A 12289-nucleotide genomic window follows, 5' to 3' on the forward strand; every position below is an offset into this window, starting at 1 on the left:
AAATTCTGCTTAAGGGTAGAAAATGTGACTTGAGATCCTTTGAGCTTTTATAAAATCACGAAGTTAAAAAGAGGATCTGCAGGGTACATGTATTTTCATCATTTTTTTCAGTGTTCTTATATTGAGTTTCATTCTCATAAACTTAAATCTTGCTCTTTTTATGACATCCCAATTGATGTTTGGTTTAGAAACCACAAAGCCTTTAAGAGTCAGTCTAAGTATTAAGGAAGAGTTGATGATTGTACTCATTAGAATATTGTTAGTAGAGCAGATCTTTCATTTAAACCTCCAAGTTTCAGGCTATGTCTAAAAAATGATTCTGTTGACAAATGTGTTATGTTCTCTTTGATAGTGCTGCCATACTTTATGTTCTTTTGTATTTCACACAAACCCTTTGTGGGAGTATGTTTAGTGTACGTTCTTCTATCTAAACCYATGGGTTTGTGCAGTGTTTGAGTTGTTGGCTTTTTTAGCTTTCAGACACCTGATCAGAAGCCTCTGAGTCAAAATTTGATCATAGCAAGACACTTTATCCTGGTCTTCCTATATCTTTTACTGGCTCAGTGTTTGACTCTCATCAACTCCCCATCTCTCTTGCTTTGGGTCTCAAAAGTTTTTGAATTTTACTAGAATTGCTATAGTTTCAGAACCGTTCCCAACTCCTCTGCYTCTGAAGCTGTCTTATTTTCCCCAGGACCTCTGTGCTCTAGGAAGTTTTCAAATGGCCTGGCATCTTGTCTCTACTTTCTCATTTTTCCTTAGTTTTGATTTTTCAGAGAAGTGCTCTTGGATGGAAATAACTTCTGTCAAATACTGATTTTAAGTACACCTTATTGCAGGATTGACATTTCAGCTGCACTGTTTTTAAAAGAGTGCCAATGTGGGTCACATAGATGGAAATGCTGTCTGCACACTTTGTTATTGATTGGTATCTTTCTGTTCGTGGTGTATTGTCTAGCAGGTGTTCAGCCACTTACAGCAATGAAAGCACCACAGAAGATGGGTAATTGCTTACTGTGTGCTTTCCTGAATTGTCTGTAAATTGTGTGGGTGGCTCTGAAGTAGTCCAGAATTTTAATTTTGTGCTAGTGTAGTAAGTAACCTGTGGTGTACCAAATGCAATTAGAATAGAAATGGTGTAATCCTTGGAACAACCTGTGTGCATTTAACTGCTCAGGCAAGGTGGAGATACCAGGCAAAAAAGGTTTTTCTCAGGGTTATCTGTTAAGAATAAAAGGCTGCAAGTTATACGCTCATTCTGCTACATGACTTCAAAAATCCTTTTTCAAATATGAAATCTTCAGTTTTCAGTTTAATAAGAGATGTRCAAAAGTCAGATGGAATTATCATGAAGGAGTTACCATTTTTGCCTTCCTGGACTACTACTTACCTTTAAAAGAATAATTTCTGATATTTTAACTCTGTACTTCTCGTACACACAGATACATACACCCTGAACAAAAGATTTCTCCTTCTCTCACTTTTTTTGACCTATCTCCTTCTTTGAGATTATTTCCATTTCCTTGGATACCTTYAAAGTAATTCCAGCCAAAAGGTAATGAGGACTTGTCAGCTGCAGGCATCCCATGTGTATCAGCAAAAAGCTGTATATTTTCAAATAAGAAATCTTGTTTTTATGGCTTCTCTCTTTTCTGTTCAGCTGAAGATGTCCTTAGCCATGAAGGTGAGGAGAGCTGGCTCTTTGTCTTCTTAGTTAGGAAAAGCTGAACACAGATGGGGAAAGGGTTCTGAAAMATCTAGATGCCAAAAAGTTTGAAAGGATGCAGAGGCTGGGTTATTTTAATGCTATAGGTTTGTTATTTTTAGTGTGGAAAAATAGGGGTTTTGAGTTAGAAATGGAGGGGTTTTGCTCTTAAATTTGATGTTGCTGAATTCCATTTGGTTGAATTGCCTGTTTGGTTTGCACGTCATCTCAAATTTAAGTAATTTAAAATTACAGAATCAAATATTTTAATTCCGCATCTCACATGCGTTGTGCAGCTTTTTTATGCAGAAATTAATTTTTTTTTTTTTTAGTAACACTGAATGAATTTGGCTTTCTTGTTCCCTGGCTATTGACATTTTGAGCAATCATACRCTTTCTAACAATGCCTGTGCGCTGCTGTTGGAAGCCATGCTGTCACACTTGGACGCAGATACTCTAATAAATTCTAAATTGCTCCCTGGGGAGCACTGTGTTAAAGGGAATCGCAAAGCAAAAGGTCTGAGAGTTGGTGCCAAAGCTGCCCAAGAATAGCAACAGGTAGGCATCCACTGATTACATGTTCACTGTRGTGTGTAGTCTGTATTTGAGACCCCTGAAATAGCAGTTTCAGATTTTTGAACTCTGAACTTCCTTTTGTTATTCTTAAGTCAAACCCATAATATTAATATAACAGCTTTCTGTGTTTGTTTTCAATGTCTTTGTTATTTCAGCAGAATATTTTTATTGGCAGTGTATTTTTCCAGTGGCTCTTGAGGATCTAATGTGGCATTTGTGTTTCACTTCATGCACTGTATTACCTGACCCCAGGAGTATTTTGTGGCGTCTACCAGACCAGAGATAAAAGCTGCTGTTTCAGAGTAGGAGTGCAAGCCACGTTCAAAATACCACCATTTCCATATCAGAGTAGCAGTTCCTTTTAAAGTGATTGTGCTCCTAAAGCCCTACGCCCAGTTGTGCAAACCTTTGGATTATCCTTTGTGTGGAGGCACGGCTGAGTCAATGCAACTGMACATAAGTCCTGCAAAGCAAGTGTAGTTTATGAAGTAGTTTGAGAATCTTATGAAGATGAAATCTTAATCTTATGAAGAAGTTTGAGAATAATTACTGTGCTAACAATAAATCRCATGTGCATTAGCATTAATAATTACTTCTACAAGACATGCTAATCACTGCTCCAGGGCTGAAAAATTTGGGTATACTGTTGTACATGCTKGAATGTTTCTTACAATGTAAAGTTTAAGATCTAGGAAGTTATTAGKGGTCTTTCTACCAACCTCTAAATGAGTATGGATGCCAGTTTGTTAGAGTTCAGAACCCTTACTGACTTGTAGCATGGATGACTGAAGGTGGCACAGTTGCCATCACCAAAAATGACCTTCTACATATGTCCTGTGCCTGACCTTACTTTAAAAATCTGACCCATGGAGTATTGGTTTAATTGCAATTTTAAGGGACAGATTTTTTTTTATTTTTTTTTAGAAAATACTTTGAATTGCAAAATAAGCTTTATAAAGAAGAAAGGTGTGGGGAAAGGAGTATGGCTTTGTTTCAAGTAATTGGAGTAGAGCTACTTGGCACAGAGGGCTTTTAGATCAAGGTAGTGATGGTGTGTTGAGTTGCTGTCATACTTGAAAATGAGAGTAGATTTTAGTGTACACTGCTAATTTTTGGCACTAACATGTGGCTTGCATACAGATTATTTGCCTTCCTTTTATCTAATTATTGTCAAGATTTTTAACTGAGATAAGTTGGGTGGCATCAGTCCTGGGCTAGATCTTTTGTTCTTTTTTCATCATATTGCCCAAAATGATGATGACATGGCACAGACCAGATAGCGCTGACTCATATGAGAAGGGAGAGACTGAAGCCCTTATCGAGAGAGCATTTGGTTGTAACTTTGAAGCCAGATASGTAATTATGTTGGGTTTGCTGTGATCTGTGGGGTGCAATTAGACCGTTCACATTTTTCATTAGTCTGTGACAGCTAACAGTGACAGCAACCCTGTTATSTTTTAAAAGGCCACCAAAGGGCCCCTGGCCATGTGCAGGTGCAGAAAACCTGCAATTGCTGATCTGCAATAAAATTTGAAAAGCATTAAAATGTGGTGCATTTTGAACAGCATGGTCATTTGCAGTGTGAAGCTTCACCTTGAATGAAACAGTATTAAATATTCATTTGCACCAATCAGTTTGTGCCAGTTTGCTTAGAAATATGGAATACTTTTGGGCTGGTGAGTAGAAAGAGTTGCTTTTTCTGCTTTTTCATGAGAAGTAATTGGTTTTATTAAAGAAGGGAGGTTATGGCAATGCAGAGGGAAAACTGAGACTTGTTGGCCTTGGTAACAGGATTCCCATTGTTTTGGAAACAGCTGAACCAGAAGGGAGAGAGTGTTTAAGAGCTGCATAGCTCGAGTGTGTGAATGTGTCAGACTTGTGATGTGTAAAGCCAACAAAGCTTTGGATTTAGAAACAGAAAACTGAGCGTAAAGAAACTTTGATTTCATGAACCCTACTCTGCAGAGCATGCTGTAGGTGCATAAGGAACACACCACCACTAATACAAATAATTGTAACCCAATCATGTTTAAATGAAAGATGAGCCAAGACATTTAAGTAAGATAAGAATTTTCAGAGACTGTGCAGGAGCTGGAATTGAAGAGGGATTTTTRTTTCTGCAGCTTGATACTGGATTAYTCTAATCTCTCCCTGTCTCATTTCCTTTCTCTGTAATTTTGGAAACACCCAAATGAACAAAATAATCTGTCCAGTGGGTCTAGCTCAAATTACTGGAAATTTGGTGAGAGCTGGCTGTGGTTCCAGCTAGTGACTGCAAAGCTGAGCTGTTCTGGTGATGYGTACTAACAGCAGTAAACAAGAGTMCCCCCTCATGTCATACTGTAGGGCCCTTTGTCCTATGAAGGTAATCTTTGATCTCTGTCTGAGCTGCATTTTTGAAGGGTGCCTACTTTTATTTAAACAGAGGCAATATAAAGAGGATACTTGGCTATATCTTGGCACACACTTGCTGCCAACTTGGTAACACTTTCTTTGCATTTATCACATATTATACTGGRTTAGAAGGGATCTTAAAGATCATGTAGTTCCMGCCCTTTGCCATAAGCAGTGACACCATCCACTAGATCAGGTTGCTTAAGGCCRTCCAGCCTGGCCTTGAACATTTTGATGGATGGTACATCTACAGCTTCTCTGGGAAAACTGTGAGTGTGCCTCACTACGCTGAGTAAATAATTTCTTCCTAATATCTAATTTAGATCTTCCCTCATTTAATTTAAAACTGTTCCCCCTTGTCCTTTCACTATCTATTAATAAAAAAAGCTGCTCTCCTTTTTATTTATAAGCACTCTATAAGTACTAGGAGGCCTCAATGAGATCTCCCTGAAGCCATCTCTTCTCCAGGCTGAATAACTCAGCTCTCTCAGTCTGTCTTCATAGGAGGGGTGCTCCAGCCCTCTGACCATCTTCATGGCCTTTGTCTGGAACCCTCCAATAGGTTCCACATGTTTCTTATGCTGAGTACCCCAGAACTGGATGCAGTATTCCAGCTGGGGTCTCAGACAGGCAAAGGTGGAGAATCACCTCCTTCGACCTGCTGGTCACGCCATTTAGAGAGATTTGTTCAAAATATATTCTTCTGAATTAATTCTCAGGGCTGAGGGCTGGAGGTGAGGAAAGAGCATTTTCTCATGATCATTGAAAAAATTCAGCTGTGTGGTCTTCAAATAACAGGGAAGAGGAGAAGTGCCTTTTTGAAAAGAAGGAGGGTGTATCTGCCATTTTCCCCCAYTTAACCTCTGCCAACTTACTGCTGCCATGGGACTGTAACATCAAACCCAAGGAAAGTCTACTTTGGATGTATACTGATTTATAAAAGCCTTCTGGAGGAAGAGAAAACAGATTTGTGGGAGTTCCTGTTGGCACAGTAAAATATGTGTTGCCTTTGCATTGAATTATTGGGGCAATTGGGCTTCTTGAGGGAGGAGAACTGGTGTATGCATGGAGCCTCGCAAGAGTGCGTGAGGAGTAGCACGTGGCAGCCCCCAGTCTGTACGTGGACCTGGGGGCTCCTCTGTTCTTCTCACATCCCTCACCCTCGGCTTCCTGGGGCTTTCTCTTKGATTGTAAGAAGCTAAAGGCAGTAGAAAAAAACAATGACTGAAAGCACTTGTTTTATTTATTTTTTTTAATTTACTTTTATTTCCCTTATTTCAACTAGTTTCTGAAAGTGGCAGCAGTCATTTATTGGCATCAACTAACTGGCTGATCATCACCTTTTCTTGCTGCTCTTCTTTTTTTCCCCAGCCGTTGTTTGCTCCTTTTGGTGTTGTACTTCAACTTCAAAATTCAAAGGAAAGATGAGCTTTCCTGTTGCATGGCAACAAGGACTTCTTTATGAAGAAAAATTGGTGTTACCTCCTTCTGTGGACCAGTGCTTGAAATGGGAAAAAAATCATCACTGGTGTACTCCTATTGATCTATTTTGTGTCTTCTTAAGCTTGATAGTCTTGCAATATGAATTATTTTGGCACCACAGGTTGAGGGACAAGCGACTACTAGCCAGATTTGGTCACCTGAGACAGAAGATGGCAAACTGAGCTTCTGCCCTATGTTCTTGATTTACTGGTAGCCTGTAAGGAGCACCTGCATCAGTGGGTTGCTTAGCTTTCTCCAACCTGTCTATGTTCACTTTGCAGATGCTACTGGGGGATCTCYATGTGCTGGTGAGGTGAGGGTGACTCTTCAATCAGGGCCAGGATATATTTCAGGTTATAACTGAAGCCAGGACATCATTATCCTTTTGTGTGGTACACTTTTACTCTGTAATGGTATTAGAGGCAAAGGAGGAAGTAGTAGGAAGCTCTGCTTTTAAATATTCTCGTATTTTAACTTTTTAATCAAATGTTTGCTTTTGCATTATGAATTGCGCTCAACTTCTCCAAGTGAAATTTAAACAGTGTAGGTATAAATGTATAGCAGGCTAAATATTGTTTGTAACCTCATGATCTTTTGTTATGTACTTCCTCTTCAGCTGTTTTGGATTTATGTGGATGTGTCTGTCAAATTCAGGCAATTGTTATTTTTATTCAAAGCTGCAGGGAAAAATACCTAAAATGCATGCAAAAAATACATCCATATATATATGGAACTGTTGGAATGGTGGTGCTTAGGTTTGTGTGCATGATACTTTCATGGTTTTCCATTTGTGCCAGTTTTAGTTGCAAAATAGGTACTGTAGTGTGTGGATGGTGTGGATCAGTATGGATCAGTTTCCATCAATATGGAAACCAGCTGTGATCTGGAACAGTTCAAACATCTCTCTGTTCTTCTAGAACTCTTATTTACAGAAAAACTAGTTTAATTTCRTGGCTCTACTTGCTTTTTAGGCTATTTTATGCAAGCATCTGGTTCKCTCACTGTTTCTATGTTTCTGGTCAGTTATGGAAAATCAGTGAGTAGCTAGTGAGGTCAGTGCTGCTTAAGAAGCSTTTTCCAGGTTTTCATCTTGTCCAAACAGACAGCTATAAATCAGTGAATCAGCACCTACCAACTACTACTGCTTGATACTGATCCTGTCATGACAGAGTACAGGTCTTAATATTTGAGTATGAGACTGAAGATGATAATTAGCACATCATTTTTAATGAGGAAGACATGTATAAAGACAGTCTTATTCTCCTTTCTTCATGTAAACCCAGTGGATAGCTCTGACTATCGACAGCTGGGGATTCTGATTAAAGCATGTGTTTTGCTGACTGTTACATGTTACATGTTTTACATGTACTTTTGTCCCATTTGTTGGTGTTTGTCCCATTTGTTTGTGTTTATGGTTTCATGATACCTGTAGCACTCTTTTAATGYGACTATAGGAAAACATGGAAAATTGGTGTAAAAAATTGCCTGCAGGATGGGTTCCACTTAAATGACTTCTATCAACCTTCTGGGCAATAGGTAAAGTGTGATGCAAAAAATGATAAATGATTTGAAGGGATGGGTTAGAAGKTTTTAGAACTAGAAAAGCTCTTTGACAATCTCACCTTTGGGCAGTAGTATAAATGAATTATGCAGTTTAATAACAGTAAAATGCAAATCATAATTTTAGGACTAGGGAGAACTACTGAATGGTTAAAGAAAATTATGAAGAAAAACGTAAAACAAAATAATTTCTAGAAAGCTGAATAGCAGTCTCATTCATGGTAATGTAAAACAGTTAAATGTTCTTTGAAAGATCTGTCTGTATGAATTCTGCCTTTTGATTTTTCTAATATGGTCTTTAATATGGAYTTTAATGCAAATTATGGTCAGTGGGAAAAGTATATAATGAATGAACTAGATGGGGCTATCTGTGATACTCTCTAGAGACAGAAGTGCTGTGTAGCAGATAAACATGGGATTAACACTGAACAGAGGGGAGGGACCAACATCTTGAATTGTTACTAATAAGCACTAATGAGAGAACATCAGCTGTMCTTTGTGTTGAAAAATGCAGGCAATTTACTAATTAAAAATAATTCATGAAGTGGCTTCTCTTTTTGTATTCTGCCTGTAAAATACATGTGTCAGTGAAGCTTGGACGCAGAGTAGAAAAGTGATCCTATATAAGGATGATTTAAAAGGTTCATTGCCTTAATACTTACCTTAACTTTAAAAGTGTTGTTTTGATCCCTTTCATCTTTGTGCGTACACATGAAAGAGAAGAAAAAAGACCCCAACTGTTTGGCAAGACTCAGCATTAAATAATGGAAATAAAAGATATTGCCATTTCTCCCATTACCATAACTCCTGTTAACAAATACAACTTGCAGTGTACAGTGCCTTGAATCCTGAATGAATACTATGTTCAGCTGAGACTATGAAAATGAGATGAACATAGGTACAATGTACCATTCTTAATTATTTTGTCCATGAAGGRCTTCCTGTTCCCATAGTGCTTTTTGTACACTGAAGTCACAAGATATTAGTAAAGCACAACTTCTTTTCCCTAATTATGCAGTATAAATGGAAATTGTGGGCAAATCTCCTAATCTCCATAGAGACAGCACAACATTTATCTAATTAGTAGTTTGCCTTTTGCCATTWCTTTGAATAAATTAGCATTTCATTATGTACCCTGAACTACTTGGAAGAAGTTTCCCAGAGTAGTATTTAGTCTTTTCTCTCTAAGGAGTTTATTTTGAATTAGTATAGGTTAATAATATCCTTTGTAACTGGAAAGAGACAGTAGCAGTACTGTTGTATTTTAAATATCAGAGGGTTGCGCTTGCAGGTTTTTTGCTTTCTTTAATCCCAGGAATCAGCAAAATCTTATGTCACCTCATTTAATGGCTTACTCCTTCACCAAGTAAAAATCCAAAAATGAAAGCAAAAAAACTGGAACAAGTTTGAAATACAACTTGACCTCCTCTCTCTAGTCTTTTCCCCAGTGATTGAACTTTTCTTTCAGTTTGCAAAACAATGTAAAGCATAGTGATGTGGACTAATCCAAAACTTGCACTCTATTACTAATTATAAATGAGCTTTTCTACATTATTTCCAATGCAACTAAGCCAGAATACAATATTTGTCTTCTTTTCTTGTATATGAATCAGGGGCAGGAAACTGGGTGACTAAGTTTAAATATTGTCTGCCAGATAAGATGAGTGGYTGCTTATTATGCTTTTCCTGAACAGGTAGTAGGAATCAAAACTTGGATGGGAAATTAAAAGAGGTAATTCATCAAGGATAGATTTTARTTGATTTTCTTTCTAAGTGTTAAAAAGAGCCAAAAGAAAAATCCACASATGTGATAAAGGGTGGTAATTTCCTTTCCCTGAGTCACTGGCTGTTTCAGACCCGTGTCTACTCCTTCAGAGATTCACTGGCTGCCACCTGTGGCAGAAGATTGGCATGAGATATGGTATTAAATATTCAGCTCTTCTCAAAGTGGCCTTTGCAGCAGGGATGTATGGCTGCACCACCATTGGCATGGTTGCCTTTTGGTAGACAGAGGCATGCTAAGAACCTGTCAGTTTGTTTTTGCTAAATCCAGAGGGATGAAACATCTTAATTTTGGGTTCTTTGATTATGACACTGGGCCTGCTGGAAGGAGACATATGGGGGTATATGCATCTCAAAGGGGTACARGGTCTTTGCACAAGAGCTAGCAGGTCTCAGGCATTGAGAGAGCTTTAAATTTGAAGGGGTAAGGGGGTAAAATCACTGAAGACAAACCTGGAGGCAGAATGCCACTGCTTGAGGGACAGTGTGCTAGTGAGGTCCTTTGGTYTGCTGTCTCATTGGAGATAGGGGATGGAGATCCATGCAGCAGCATGGGGTAYTGATGTGCTAGAAACTGCAGAAGCACCTGGGAATGCTCATGCAAGAATTGGAGCTTCTCCCCCTGAAAAGGAAGAGGGATTGATCACCAAATGAAGAGCATCTACACATGCATGCAGCATGGGCAGCAAACAGGAGGAACTGGAACCCATTGTGCAGGAGGAAAACTATGGTGTAATGGGGTGGAAGTAGGTGATGTTTAAGGTCCCTTCCAACCCAAACCRTTCTGTGATTCTATGACAAGRGGAAATGGCCTCAAGTTGCACCTGYRGAGSTTTAGATTKGACATTAGGAGAAATTTCTTCACTGAAAGAYTGGCCATTCATTGAACAGGCTCTCCAGGGAAGTGGAATTGCCRTCCCTGCAGCATTCAAAAGGCATGTGGGTGTGGCAYGGAGGAACRTGCTTCAGYGGGTTACATGGTGGTGCTCGGTTCGCAGCAAGACCTGATGATCACAGAGGTCTTTTCCAACCTTAATGRTTCAATGTTCGGTTTGGCTGTCAGACTGGATTTTGTGTCGAGTAACACAACAYATCTGGGGCTTACGATGTTTGTGAACTTGGGACCAGTTACAGAAGGACCCCCAGTGCAGTGCTGCACATGAAGGTCCCAGCAGCCTGTTCAGCTGATGGACATCAGTGGACTCACAGATGTCCACTTTTATGCTTCTGGGCTGCATTCTCTGAACAGATGGTCACTTATCTCCCTAGCTGTGAGTATTGCAAGGCACGATAACCCTGTACATTCACCTGCCCCGTGACAAATGTTGTCTTGTTCCCCTGCCCTGAGAARACTTCTTTCCTCCTTCTTTGTTTTTTGGCACTGGGTCATGTGATGGTGAGAGAGGAGCTCATGATCTTTCCAGCTTCYTCAGTTATCCCTCTTGATCCAGTAATTATTTTGTATTCCTGCTCGATGAATTAGYTAGAGCTTTAGGATGATTGTTCCTAGGTCTTCTAGTGTGATGAGCACGCTTCAAAAGAAAAAAAACCCTGGGAAAATTTCTTTTCKAAGTTTGGTCAGATCTGGCTCTTTTTAACAACAGCTGGAACAATTAAGGGAAAACTTGAAGATGAGGGAAGGCAGGAGATAAATAAATATGGTTTATTAATTGTTTCCTCCCTCTTCAGCATTATTGCAGGCAGGTTTCTGCTTTCAGGTCTGGTCCTTAGTCACCTCAGTAYCTTTGTAGGACCAGTTAGTGCCTGGTTCTAGAAGCAGAATGCCAGAAAAATCTGTGACTTGGTTACTATAGGTCTCTCACTGCAGGACCCCAACTCTTGGCTGCCACATTTTGCACCATCACTTAGCTGTATCTGTCCTCATAGGGGCCATTCAGCTGCTCACAAAACAGCTCCTTCTTGCTTCCATCTTCATCCAGAGGCTCAGAAACTCTACTTATAAACGAACTGTAAGAACAGGGGACAGTCATTTATATCCTGGATACACACTGAAATTAACTTCTCTTTCTGTATTACATTTTAAAGGCACTTGCTAAAAACCCCCAGTCTTCTGAGTGTTCAGATAAATTTCTCTGTGTTTGTTAGTTGTGTTGTTATTGTTGTGAGCAAACGTGGTCTAGAAAACATGGAATTTGGATTGCATAAATTACCAAATGGTACCCATTTCTCTAATCTGCWTCCAACACATAGTTTGTTTCAGGGAGATGTTGTCTGGGAACTTGGAAAATGGGAAGAAAATGTTACAGGTATGTTAGAGAGAATGACTGTTCTAATCTATGGTCTGAATTTTGTTCTACAGCTTGATGACTGCACCCTGCAATTGTCYCATAATGGTACCTATCTGGATCTAGAATCCACTCTAGCAGAGCAAAAAGATGAATTAGAAGGCTTCCAGGAGGATGCTGGGTAAGTAAAGGTTACKAAATTTTTGCAAATAATCATGTGGTTAACTTCATATGTTCACATCAGCATAGGAACAGAAAAATGAGTATCTTGATTAATCTAATCAGATTTTATAGTTCTTTGGAATTTGATAAATGAGATGGTTTGTTTGGAGAACTCTGAGATGCTTCTTATGATAATGGTCATGTAGAGGATTATACTGGGGTTGTGTTCCTGAAATTATAAACTCAATTTATTTTGCCTTGGTATTTAAGTCCTCCATTTTGAAGAAACGACCTGTATTGATTTGTTTTTTACCTCTGGAATTGATTTAACCAGCCCAAGGGATGGGGGTATATGTTGTTTTTTGAATATCCTCCTCTCTGC

At 39.1% G+C, this 12289-nt stretch overlaps 1 protein-coding gene across 6 annotated transcripts in view; it reads left to right on the forward strand.

The window, feature by feature from the left end:
• FHOD3 (formin homology 2 domain containing 3) overlaps positions 1 to 12289 on the forward strand; it is a 367917-nt gene that overhangs the window by 26682 nt on the left and 328946 nt on the right. For all 6 annotated transcript variants that reach the window (XM_057371019.1, XM_057371020.1, XM_057371025.1 and 3 more), the window contains exon 2: positions 11820 to 11926. In XM_057371019.1, coding sequence (XP_057227002.1) covers positions 11820 to 11926 — 107 coding nt within the window. The remainder of the gene's footprint in view (positions 1 to 11819; positions 11927 to 12289) is intronic.

This window comes from Malurus melanocephalus, unplaced genomic scaffold (assembly GCF_030028575.1).
Source record: "Malurus melanocephalus ecotype Western Australia unplaced genomic scaffold, MMel_1.1 scaffold_138, whole genome shotgun sequence".
NCBI classification, from domain to species: Eukaryota; Metazoa; Chordata; class Aves; order Passeriformes; family Maluridae; genus Malurus; species Malurus melanocephalus.